The following is a 13,066-nucleotide window of genomic DNA, read 5'->3' on the forward strand; positions in this document are numbered from 1 at the left end:
GAAGCAGGCTCCCCGCTGAGCAGGGAGCCCGATGCGGGACTCGATCCCGGGACTCCAGGATCATGACCCAAGCCGAAGGCAGTCGCTTAACGAACTGAGCCACCCAGGCGCCCCAATAGGTAGAATTTTAAATGGGATGATGGTATCACAGTTACTTTAAAATGTTCTTTTCAAAACCATTTTATTGAGATATAATTCACATACGGTATAATTAGCCCATTTAATGTATTCAGTGGTTTCTCGCTGCAAAGTGCAGGAGTGCCCAAGATCACCCTCGCTCCTAACAGTGCTAGCTTAGGGGCCCCCAAGACCACCATCAGGCCTGGGAATTCACTAGAGGTGCTCACTGGACTCAGAGAAGCCAGCACGCTCCCAGTTACAGTTTATTACAGCAAAGGGGTGCAGACGGAAGAGGTGCACGGGGCAGGATCTGGGAGTCACCAGGCCCAAGCCTCCAGGTGTCCCCTCCCAGTGGAGCTGCACAGACAGCACGGGGCCTGTCTTCTAGCGGGGATGTGTGACGTGTGTGGAGACTTGTCATCCAGGGAAGCTCTCTCGAGCCTTGATTTCTGGAGTTTTTACTGGGTGTTGGCCGCGCTCAGCTGACCGCCGGCATCCCTGGCCTTAGGCCCCAGCTCTCCAGAGCTCTGCTGACGCCCCGTGGGCTCGGGGCGGAGGGGGTGTTGACCTGTGGTTTTTCTCTCCTCCTGAAATCGTGGTCTGGTTTTGGTATCAGGCTTCTACCGGCCGCAGGCTAAGTTGGGAAGTGTTTCCTCATCTCCTGTTTTTTGGAAGAGTTTATGAAGGATTGCTGTTAATTCTTTGAATAATTGGTCACAGTGAAGCCATCTACACCTGGGCTTTTCTTTGTTGGAAACCTTCCCATTATGAAAGAGTCTCCGTCCTTGCTCTAGGTCTTACTGTCTATTTCTTCTCTAGTCGGTTTCAGTTGTTTGCATCTTACTAGGAATTTGTTCTGCTTGTTATTCAGTATGTTCGTATGTAATTTTTCATAGTATTATAGCCTTAAAATCTTTTTTCCCCCATAAATCAGTAATGGTGTCTCCTCTTTAATCCCTCATTTTAGTGGTTTGTGTCTCCTCTCTTTTTGACTTGGTCTGGGCAGTCTAGCTAAAGGTTTTTCAAGTTTGCTCATCTTTTCAGAGAACGAGCTTCTGGTATTATTTTTTTTGTATTGATGTCCTGTTCTCTATTTCATTTATTTCTGCTCTGATCTTCATTATATTCTTCCTTCTCTTGCTTTAGGTTTAGTTTACTCTTTATTCCAAGGTCTGAGGATGGAAATTTAAGTTCTTGATTTGACATTTTCCTTGTTCTTAATACCGTATGTGTTGACGGCTCTGAAGTTGTAAAGACTGATGTTGTTAATACTCAGATGTAGTGGGTGTTCTTTAACATTCTCCATTTGCTGTCTGCCCTTCGGCCAGTTTCCCTCTGGAAATTTAAAGTATTGTTTTTTATAATTTTCTTCAATTATGGTGTTTAGACTGAGGAGAATCTGTGGAGCTCCTCATGCTGCCATTTTGAACGGGCTCCCAAGTCCTGGTCCTCCGTGGATACCTAACATCTGTGTCTGGAGTAACTAACGTGGCATCTGAGATGAGCATGTAGGTAGGGGAGGGGCGTAGGGTAGGACTGTGTGTCAGCTGACAGTCACTGGGGAAGTGATGGCCTGCAGGGTTCATCATGCCATTCTGTGTGCTTTTCTGTGTATTGGAAATTCTTCAGGTTTTTAAACAGGGACTTGAAAGGCACATTTAAAAAATATCAACCTGTAAGGAGTCACGCCTGCAGATGCCTGCAGGAACCCCGCAGATGGTAGACATAAGCGCATGGGGCTTCAGTATGGAGTCGTGCTGTGAAACACGGCGTCGCACGAGTTGGAAGGAGGCCAGGGGCCACTCACCTCCACGATGTAGCACCTCGGAAAGCAGAGCTGGTGGTCTCAGCTGTGCTGGTATCTCAGGAGAGGCTGGAAGTTGGAATGTTCGTAGGAAACTAGCTGACATCTAAGTCAAAATTACACAGAAAGAAACACATACTGGATGGAACGCGCCTGTGAGCCACCAGTATTTTAACCTGTTTATAAGCAGGTGATAATTACGATTCACTTACAAAATAGTGCAGGTGTCCTTAAGTATGACTGTGTGAAAAGAGAGTTACAGCTGCTAGGGGTTGAGAGGCAGATGTGGGGAGAGGTGCAGAGACGGAGGGCGGGGGTAGGTGTGCTCGTGTGAAAAGCAGCAATCCAGGAGCTGGTGCCTGAGGCTGGGGCGGGAGAACTGAGCCTTCTGGGGTGGTGCGGTGACCCGTGGGGAAGCTGGAGCGGCCCTAAACAGCGGGGAGGGAGGGGAAAGCTGATGAGGGGTCGTCCCTGTCGTGACGTGAGTAGGGATTCCGTGCGACATCTGAGGGCCACAGCGCTAGAGCCGTGGTATCTACACCGTTAAAAGTGGCTGCCTGCAGGAGCGGGCCTCAGGAGGAGCTCTGTGGCTTTCTCTCCTAAGGCCTTATGTTCTGCGTGACTGTTTCACCACTGTGCAGTGTTATACCATATACAGCGATACATTTAAACGTGTCTGGTTATTTGATTTATGGTCTCGGTTGCTGTAGCCAGTGTCCCAACTGCAACATTCACTATCATGAAAGGGGAGACAAGGGGACATTAATCTGCTGGGGGCTTTTTAACTGCGTTCATGGAAATTTTCAAACATACACAAAAATAAAGACTAGAATGAATCCAGGCGCCCATCCCACAGCTTAATTTAATTAAGATTAAATAAATAAAAATTAATGCTAATCTTTCACCTGTTTTCCCTGCACTTTTTTTTTGCTAGCACATGTTAGATCATGTCATTTCATTCATAAACGCTCCAATTTGCATCTCTAATAAGGGCATCTGTTTCCACCTAACCACCATGTTATTAGCACACCTGGCAAAATAAACGCTTTCCTTAATGTTGTCTGCTCTCCAGTCCATATCCAGATTTCTCCAGTTGACTAAAAAATAGCTTGACCAAGTGATTCAAGTCAAGATTCAAACAAGGCCACTGCATTGGGTCATCGAATTTCTTTTTTGTGCCGTTTTGTAATCTTTGGTTTGTTTTCTCTTCCCAGGCCATGAGTGCAGCTGTGTGCTTTATGATTGATGGTAGGTACACACCTGTATCTGACTTCAGCCCGAGTAGATAAGCCTTTTCGCTTTACGCTTTGCTGTGTTCTATCCCTAAAGAGTAAACATGTTGTCATAGAGGCTCTGTGAAGCACGGCTCCCCTCTGTGATCTCTGCCAGGGAACTAGCTCTTTCTTGTATTTTTAACGTTCTGGCCTACCTGCTTCCTAGCGGTGGGCCCTGGGCACCTTTCTGTGCCTCCCTGCCTGTTAAGTGATAATAAGAGTACCTTTATCAAAGGGGGTTTAGGGGGTTAAAAGGGGTCGTGTTTGTAAAAGACCAAAGAGCAGCTGGGCCCTGAGTGCTGTGTGCTGTACGTTAAATATTTGACCTTCTTCGGTCTACTGGGGGTAGCCAGCCAATTTACCAGCCCACGGGGTGTGCTTTAATTGATATTTACAATAAGATAGGTCTTCGACTCTTTTACACCTTAAATATAACTTTGACTCTTCTGTTTCTCTTCTCTTTGGGAGGGGAGGGAAAGCCAGTCATGCAACTGTCTTATTTTCCTGATCAGTAAAGTTTTCATTGGAATACTGTAATTAAGATCGTTAGATGAATATTGACCTTTTTGACACAAAGAATTCTAGAACTTACTGGTATTTTTTAAATTACTCGTTAGCCTCTGTACAGCCCACGTTGGATTTTTGCCGAAGACTGGACAGCGTTGTTGGGCCCCAGCTCACAGTGCTGGCATCTGACATTTGTGAGCAGTTTAACATCAACAAAAGAATGTCTGGGTTTGTACTTTGCTTCGTGTTTACCTTCTGGTATTTAACTGGTTTGGGAAGAAGAAAGGTAGTTTTTACTTAAGAATATGGATGGTAATATCATTTGTGTTTTTTCTGAATCCCGAGAACAAACGTGCAGTTCAGGCCTGTCTGAAAAGCTCCCTGGGGAACTGTTCCCTGAACTTTGCTGCTCCATGATGACGGTGGAGGCTGGGTCTTCTGTGAATACCTTCCCTCAGCTCTCCCCTGACTGTGGCGTAAACGAACGGGGTGGGGTGTGCTAGCTGTGCCTGTGGGCTGGACCTTGTGAGCACCACCTCACACTCCACTTCACCAGCCCACACTGTAAAATTCACACTGGCAGTGGTAATCAGCAGGGCTTGGGCCTCGTGTAGACAGAAATTACTTTGCCTTTTGTGCATACATGTATGGGGGAAAGTTAGCTATGATGTTGGCCTTTAGGGCCTTGGGCTAGAATCTGGTGCCTTGAAGGACTCTAGCTCGAGTAGTGTATCAGGAGACTCAGGTTAAAGTCATTTTGGTTCTAAGAACACTGGGAAGTCATTGAACCTCTTTCTACTCTCTTCTCAATGTAAAGTCATGTGTTACAAAGATTAAGCGAGCACGTGGGAAGTACTTTGAGAAACAAAAGCCCTCTTTATATGGACTTCCTGTATGTTTGAGAAGTTCCCAACGTGTATGAATTTATGTATAACCTGTGTTCGTAGTGAGCCTGTGCTGTGCCTCTATGGTCTTCCAGAAGCACCAGCCTGTGGAGAGGTCACGCACAGGGTCCAGGTGATAGTGCGTGTAGGCTTTGTATCTGCGTGTGGATCGTTACTGTCAACAGCTTACTTCGCGTTAGAAGAGATAAGGCCAAGAAATGAAGGTGCCTGACCACTTTCCCTCTTGAGGTTTAATTTTTTCCAATTCGATTTAATTAACATACAGTGTATTATTAGTTTCAGAGGTAGAATTTAGTGATTCATCAGTTGCGTGTAACACCCAGTGCTCATTCCATCAAGTGCCCATCTCCCAGTCACCCCATCCCTCCACCCACCTCCCCTCCAGCAGCCCTCAGTTTGTTTCCTAGAGTTCAGCATCTCTTATGGTTTGTCTCTTGAGGTTTAATTTTTTCACCATGAAACTGTCAGATTTTCTTTTCTGAAGGAAACATAAGTGAGTCCGATCTGTTGGGTATCATGCGAGTTATAAACTGCTGAGTGGAGAGAGAGAAAGCCTAGTTCCCCTCCTTTCCCAACCCCCCCCCCCCGGGAGATTGCTGGACGTGTCAAGTGTTCTGCCTGTGCTTTCCGTAGATGTGACGGATTTTAATGAACTCACCAGTGAATATCTGAGGAAGTCTTGCTTGTCAGGGACCTTCTATTCTGCAAAGGTCAACTTTCCTTGGGATTGTATGGAGGTCATGTCACCTATTTTTCATTTTTAACTTTGGTTTTACTGGTTTTTATAACATACAAGTTTGGGATTTATATAGTCCATTTTATTAGTCACTTCCTTTATATTTCTACCTTCGGTGTCATACTTGCAGCTTTCTACCCCCATATCATAAAAATGCGTTATTTTTATCTCTGGTACTTTTATGGTTTTATCTTCCCGTGTTTCGATCTTTAATTCACCTGGAATTTTCCAGGGCTAGAGGAAGGGCTCTGGGATTTTTTCCCCAAATCAATAGTTTGAAGGAGGAGAGGGCCATGGACATTAACAGTCTAATTTCATTAGAAAACAGTTTCCGATATTTTATTATGGAAATTTCCAAACACAGGAAGGTGGAAAAATGACGCTATGAACACACACACAGCCCCCCACTTAGATTCTACAGTTAACCCTTTGCTGTATACGGTCTAGCACGGCTCCGTCTATCTCAGGGGACAGTTTTTGTTAACAGAACTGCTGTGTAGTATCAGTGGCCCCTGAGAGACGCGCACCTGGAAAACTCAGTGGTAGAACACACAATTTAGGGCGATGCCCAAGAACAGAGACTCTAGAGGCGTAGTTGTTTTTGTCTTGAAAGTTGACCTTAGGGGGCGCCTGGGTGGCTCAGTCGTTAAGAGTCTGCTTCTCCCTCTGCCCCTCCCCCTGCTTGTGTTCCCTCTCTCGCTGTCTCTGTCAAATATATAAATAAAATCTTAAAAAAAAAAAAAGCTGACCTTAGGGTTGCTCTCAACGCATCTGAGATTTTATATGTTGTAAGGGGCTCTCGCTTGCCAGGCTGTTAAGTATCAGCTGACTAGAGGAAAATGCTCTGAATTCAGTACAAAAGATAATGTGCTTTTCTTCTGGAAATCCTGACCCAGATCAAACCATTTTACACGCTAGTCCTAGGACCTCCAAGACTCATCCCAGCTCCTCCCGGCATTGCTGAAGGGTGAGGGGTGCTGACGAGGCAGCCAGCTGTCCCCGTCCTGACCCCAGAGGTCAGCACCAGGTGCCCTGCTGTTCTGTCAGCCTCAGTCCTCGGGGGAGAGCAGCCATAGCCCTGGCTCAGGGCGTGAGGTTTCGTGTTGAATCCATACTCTTAAGCTGCAGTTCTTTTAATGTTCCTTAGAAAATTGAGGTCACCCCTTTAAAGAATGGCATGAAGTAGGTTTGTTTTGTATTTGGTTTCTATTACTTGTGTGACACCTTGATTTTTTTCTACTCAAGGACTTAGTTTAAGTATTTAAAAAAATTTTTTTGAGAGAGTAATTTATGTCCTTAATTTTAATTTTTGTTTTTTTAAAACATTTTTTTTCTGAGAGAGAGAGAGCAGGAGCAGGGGGGAGAGGGAGAAGCAGACTTTCCGTGGATCAGGGAGCCCAACACAGGGCTCGATCCCAGGACCCTGAGATCATGACCTGAGCCGAAGGCAGACGCTTAACCGACTGAGCCAGCCAGGCATTCCCTATGTCCTTAATTTTTAAATTCAGAAATACAAATATTGGAAATCTTCTCTCATTTAGCTTGTATGTTTTTAGACTCGTACACATAGGAAAACAGTGATATATACACAGTGTTCTTTACAGATGGGCTTTTTAAACCATGTCATGTTGTAAATCTGTAGCTTTTAAAAAATGTATGGCATGAACATCATTTTAAACCAAAAATATGGATCTGCCTCTTCTCTTTCAGGGTTTCATGGTACTTAATTGGCTAGATGAGCTCTGTTGAATCCTTGTTGCACTTGATGGGTGGTCTGGTTCTGGCTGCTAGCATTAAAACAGCTCTGTATTAAACTATCTGGTGCGTACGTGTACTCCCCCTGTTCGGAGATATCCCCGGCATGGAGTTCTGGGGCAGAGGGAATGCGCAGTGACAGTGGGTCACCTCCCACAGGGGCCACCAGCACTCATGCACTGTGCTGTGTCAGACGCCCCCTAGGTGACACGGAGGTTGGCATTTCTGTCTCCCACAAACCGCCTGTCCGTGTCCGTTGGCTCTTCCCACTCCAGTGCTTTATATCTTTGCTTTTATGTTTGTGCTTTTCAGTCATATTATGTATTTTTTTGAGTTTGGTTTTACTGTTTTTGATAACATGTCTGGGATTTATATGTAGTCCATTTCTTTGGGCATTTCCTTTAGATTTCTCTCTTCACTGGCCTACTTGCAGCCTTCTATCCCAATATCATTTTTAAAATGCCATTATCGTCTGTGGTACTTGTATGGTTTTATCTTCTGTGTCTCAGTCTAATTCACCTGGAATTTTTAAGGGCTAGAGGAAGGGCCCTAATTTAAGACTTTTTCCCCCAAATCGATCGTTTTCTGAATTCGAGACATTTGTTTCTGTTTCTTTCACATATTCCTACTCACTAGCCACTTTGAGTGCTAAAATTTGGAAAGTTGTGAGGAGGAGAAGGCGGTACAAAGTTACTGGAAGGAAAAGGAGACTCTTTCCTGTGAGCAATTCTTATAATCCTTTTTTATCAGTCATTTTAAATACATTTGTAAACCAGCCCACTTGCTTGGAAGGTTGACGGCGCTAGGATTCCTAGTGAGGAGCGCACCCATTGACGGCAGGTTGCTGACAATGAGACTCAGGACGGGATGCCAGGCAGGAGGGAAGCGAGAAGGGATGGGTTGGCCCGGCTGGTGTCCGGAGGAGGTGCAGGGGGAGCAGGAGTGGGGAAGCCTGCCTTCCAGGGCAGAGTTCACGTGCATATTCTAAGGGCTCAGCTGTGCCCCACGTCCTGATTACCCTAGACATGCAAAGGAACAGAGCTGTACTGTGTAACTCCTAAATTAAGACCAGTTTTCCTTTTTTACAATCTACACATCGGTCAATTCAGAATCTTTTTAGTTCAGTTTGTTAAGTGAGGAATAGCCATCCTCACCTAGAAACCACGTGTCTGGCAACCTGAGCCGTCTGGAACGAGGCCCAGAACAAGGAAAACCTCCAGATGGTCTCGGTGCTCCCAGCCAGCCATTGACGTCCACAGGGAAACTCCGCAAACAGTCAAGCACCTGCTGAACATCTGCTGATTTCCTCCACCGGTTCAGAGCCTCTCCTGGCGTGCTCTTGACGTTTGGGTGGGTTTTCACATACCTGGTCCTTAAACACTGAAGTCTCTGGCAGCTCAGTAAAACTGAAGCTGTTTACTCATGGGAGACCTCCCTGTGACTCTGCCAATCACAGATCCTTGGGTTTTCAGCCGATTGTAGAAGAGAGAGGCAAAGGGATGTGAAGAAAGGGTTGACAGAGAACAGAAACTCCTCTCTAAAAACAACCACTTAAATGACAGGCCCCACCTTTCCATGTTCTTTGAGGATATTGTTACTGTGCTATGGTATTTTTATTTATTTATTTTTTTAAAGATTTTATTTATTTATTTGACAGAGCACGCACAAGTAGGCAGAACAGCAGGCAGAGGGAGAGGAAGAAGCAGGCTCTCCGCTGAGCAGGGAGCCCGATGCAGGGCTCGATCCCAGGACCCTGGGATCATGACCTGAGCCGAAGGCAGGCGCTTAACCGCCTGAGCCACCCAGGTGCCCTGTGCTATGGTATTTTTAAACCAAACTTTGCAACAGATAGTCAAGAGGAATTCTGCACTTCCCTGTGTTTAGTGTATCTTCTATTGACGTAGGTAACTGTATTTAGCATGTTCTTTTTTTGAGAAGGCAAGAAATTTGCATTTCTGTGTTTAGGGGAAAAAAACGCTTTGGTGTTTAAAAGGAGTCTGTTTTCGCTCTTTGGAAAAGATACCGGGTGAATATGGCGGCTACTCCTTCGAAACTAGCACAGCGTTTGTTAGATGTTACTTTCAATAGAACTAATAAGCCTGTAGGATGAATGTTATCCTTGCTGTTTTTATTGTGAGCTGGTCTCTCGCTTTTCTTTTATTAAGAGGACAAGTTAATAGTGAAAGAGCAAGTAGCAATTTTTCTATTCCTGTTTTTATGTTATCCTTGTGGAAGGCGGAGTAGAAAGAGGCCACATTGGTCCCTGTTGTAACTGCTGCATAGCATTTGCTCATGTAAATTTCCTTCGTGGGTACAAAAGAAATAATTTAGATCTTCTTAGAAGAGTATTTTACATATTCTAAGTGAGGGAAAGAGGGAGGCCACAGAGAATGTTTTGGGGTGAAACGGAACGGCCAGGACTGGAAGCCTGATTGCAGCTGGGTAGAAGTTTGCCTGGACAGCAAAATTCCCAACTGTTTCCAAACGTCTTTGAAATATTCCATCTTCCCAGTGTTTCTTGAAGTTATACTTGCTTTTCTTAGTTTTAGGGGCCTACTTAAAAACGTATTCTGGTTTTGTTACGAATTCTCTTCTCATTTTCCTGGACACTAAGCCATCCACATTCTTTCTTTGCCTAGATGTAAAGTATTACAGTAGTAACCCACTTTTCTGGAGGTCGGATTTCCGGCACACTCAGCCCACCAGAACATGGCTGCTAACCCGGAAGTAAGCAGAGAAGGCTTCTGAGTCCCCCACAGCCCAGAGTGTACCCGAAGTAAGGGTGCAGTGAGCAGGGAGGGCGGGAGGCCCCGGGAGCTGTGTCCTTGCTGTCGGAGCCGTTGCCTCAGGAGCCCAGACTCGGACCTGGGAGGCAGTGTGGTAGCCTTGGCCAGTCTTTTCAAATAGTAAAAGATGTATTCCAATTAAAATATTCCTTATGCTTCAGCAGAAAAGCCTAAGACACCTTAGAACAGTCTCCCTCTAGGGTGGTGAAAGCTCTGTTACAGGAGTGAGCTTCAGTTCTGTGGTGGATTACATACAGGGAGCGCATTCATTCCCCAGCACCGTGGGATAAAGGAGCCGTTACTCTCCTAAAACGGGTCAGCAGACAGCTTCTGCAAAGGGCCACATCATACGCATTTCAGATTTTGTGGGCTGTATAGGTTGCAAATACTCAACTGTCCTTGAAGCGTGAAAGTGGCCACAGACGGTACATGAACGTATGGGTGTGGCTGTGTACCGCTAAAGCGTTATTTAGGAAAAAGGCCACATTTGGCCCCAGGGCCTCTAATTGTTTGCTGACCCCTCTGCTAGAAGACAGGTGGCCTGTGTGTAGTTTGCATTTGTTTTTAAAAATTCAAAACGCGGAGAATATGGAGAAAATCATCACAAAAATGGTTATAATACTGGTTTTTCAAAAAAAGATAAACTTCACCTTTCTGGAAAATTCCATCATATTGATTACTTCACGGTTATCAAAGAAGTTACTAGTGAACAAAGAGCCTATTACATCTTAACTGAGATTCTTGATTTGAAGGCCCAGCCATCGAAAATACAAGGCCTTAGCCACATGGATTTAAGGTTTTAACAATGTGCTATTGTTTGGCTAATTATTCTTTGAGAATGTTACCATTTTAATGACATGTTTTCACAGGTCTGAAAAAGAACCCCAGTTTAAGTTTATCTACTTCAACCATATGAATTTAGCCGAGAAAAGTACAATTCACATGAGGAAAACACCTAGTGTGTCGCTTACATCCGTGCATCCGGATTTAATGAAGATTCTGGGTGACATCAACAGTGATTTTACTAGGTAATTCTAACAACTTCTCAACTTAGGTGCCCCCTTTCTGAGGAGAGAAGAGGCGTTGAAGGAATCCTCTTCAAAGGAGTGGCCCTGAGCCGCCTCAGAGGGCCACCCTTCCGAGGAGATCAGGGGCCCCGAAGTCACTGGTCACTTGCACGTGACTCCCCACACTTTTCAAGTGACTGGTTTCCAGTTTCTGGTCTTAGAGTGTGTGTGTCTTTCACGCTGTAGCTAACCCTGTAACAAACTGCTGCGTTCTGGAACTCGTGTCTTGCAGAGTGGATGAAGATGAAGAAGTCATTGTGAAGGCAATGAGCGATTACTGGGTTGTCGGGAAGAAGTCTGACCAGCGGGAGCTGTATGTTATTCTGAATCAAAAAAACGCAAACCTGATTGAAGTCAATGGTAAATAGGCTTTGGTACTTGAGCAGAACTGGAGTGCTGTCCGTTCCGTGTGCCGGGAAACCTGCTAGGGAGTGAGTCACGACTGTGGGGATGTTGAGCAGATGCCTGTTGCTTAAAGGAAACCATGGTCTGATCCATTCTGTGTTCTTCTGTAGCACAGTTCCTTGAAAAAGTACATGAAAAACTTCCCTGTGTTACAGGAGACTTGGCAGTGGCTGAAGGAAAATTTTCTATAATGCTAAAAGGAAAAAAAAATTCCCATGGCTTTATTCACCGTGTATAAAAATGTCCACTTTTATTCCCGGTGATAAAGAGACATCCCGAGGCAGAGCTGTCAGGTTCACTGCACAAGTTACAGCCCCCTGTCTGTGGCTGAGCAGACCAGGGGCGCGGGACCTCCCTCCCGCCTTCCCGTTGGTCTGGTCCCGAGTGCACTGTGGTTCCAGCGATCGCCTCGGCTGATCCTGACAGCTGCTTGTGCTGGAGGAGGGGGTGGTGTCCCCTTCACCGCATCGGGCTCTCTCGCTGCTCTGCTTGAGCGGGACGGTTGGGGCAGTGCTCTACATAGGATAAAAGTCAGGTGTGTGGTTTTGTTTTCTGCACAAATCTGCTAGGACACGGTACATTTTTCTCTTACTAGTACTTGTAGCAAGAGGTGTGTGCATTAGAAACAGCAGTGAATGCACCCGGCGCAGGGGGAATGGAGTCATGATGGTGCCACCCCTGCGGAGCACTTGAACCACAGCCCAGGTGGCAGCTAGTGTTTTACCCGTTTACTCAGCGTTTTAGAAGTTGTACTCCAGTCCCCCAGCCCGTGGGTGTGTCCGGTGCTTGCGCCTCCCCAGGCCCAGAGGAGTGCTGTGTGGCACAGCACTGAGGTCTCGGGGCACTCAAAGCTTTTGTTGTCCTTTGTCTTAATGAACATTTCTGACCTAGGCCTCGGAGCTTAAAGGTCAGTAAATGCAGACATTTATTCCCAGCTGTATTCCAGAAGAGTTTGAAGTACTAACATATATCCGATAACCTTTTAAGTGAAAACCTCAGTTTCTCACCCCCATTTTCTGCTTTTTTTTTTTTTTTTTTTTTTTTGCAGAAGAGGTAAAGAAACTTTGTGCAACGCAGTTCAATAACATATTCTTCTTGGATTGACCCATAATGGCTCGCCGAAACATCTTTTAAAAAACAACTCAGCAGGCATTTTGTTTACCACTGCAGGTTCTCGGTCATATTATTGACTGAATTAATGACAATAGTAAAGCAATACTTGCTTTGAAGAATCAAATTTCTACTCAGTCTGATGATCCGCTGGGGTTTTTAGATTTTAAATATTTATGTGGAAATAATTAAAGGTAGTCGGCTACATCTCTTTCATTCCATTCTTTTGACATTATGTGAATATTTTATTGGAAAATAAGACAAATAAATTGTTAAGGTTTTTAAAATTCTGGTTTGGCTTTGAGTCTCTCACCTGTTGCTTGTGGAACGCTCTGCTCAGAGGGCCCCTGGCTCGTCCTTGGGGATGTTCTAGCAGCTAGAGCTTCTCGGAGTTCGGGTCCCTTCCCCGGTCACTAGATCTGCGGTAGCGAACCCAGAGCATTTGGCCAAAGTAATTGCTGGACTTGGTTTTTCTCTTGAGTATGAATGTGATTTTTAGACCACGTATAATACAGAGGACTGAATGGAAGTGCCCCAGTGTGGTCTAAACGGCAAGCATTTTTCATTTGTCATGTAGAACCCCGAGTGGCCACAGCC

At 45.3% G+C, this 13,066-nt stretch overlaps 1 protein-coding gene across 2 annotated transcripts in view; it reads left to right on the top strand.

Moving 5' to 3' along the window:
- CCZ1 (CCZ1 vacuolar protein trafficking and biogenesis associated) overlaps positions 1–12,756 on the top strand; it is a 30,779-nt gene extending 18,023 nt beyond the window's left edge. Inside the window, exons 11-15 of one of the 2 annotated variants that reach the window (XM_028088444.2) lie at positions 3,139–3,172; positions 3,816–3,933; positions 10,757–10,915; positions 11,187–11,314; positions 12,408–12,756. In XM_028088444.2, coding sequence (XP_027944245.1) covers positions 3,139–3,172; positions 3,816–3,933; positions 10,757–10,915; positions 11,187–11,314; positions 12,408–12,463 — 495 coding nt within the window. In that variant the 3' untranslated portion in view covers positions 12,464–12,756. The other variant, XM_088016714.1, reaches the window with a different exon arrangement.
- The last annotated feature ends 310 nt before the right edge of the window (positions 12,757–13,066 follow it).

The sequence above is a fragment of the Eumetopias jubatus genome, unplaced genomic scaffold, assembly GCF_037043125.1.
Source record: "Eumetopias jubatus isolate StellerSeaLion01/CBP00866 unplaced genomic scaffold, mEumJub1_p1.0 scaffold_12, whole genome shotgun sequence".
Lineage (NCBI taxonomy): Eukaryota > Metazoa > Chordata > Mammalia > Carnivora > Otariidae > Eumetopias > Eumetopias jubatus.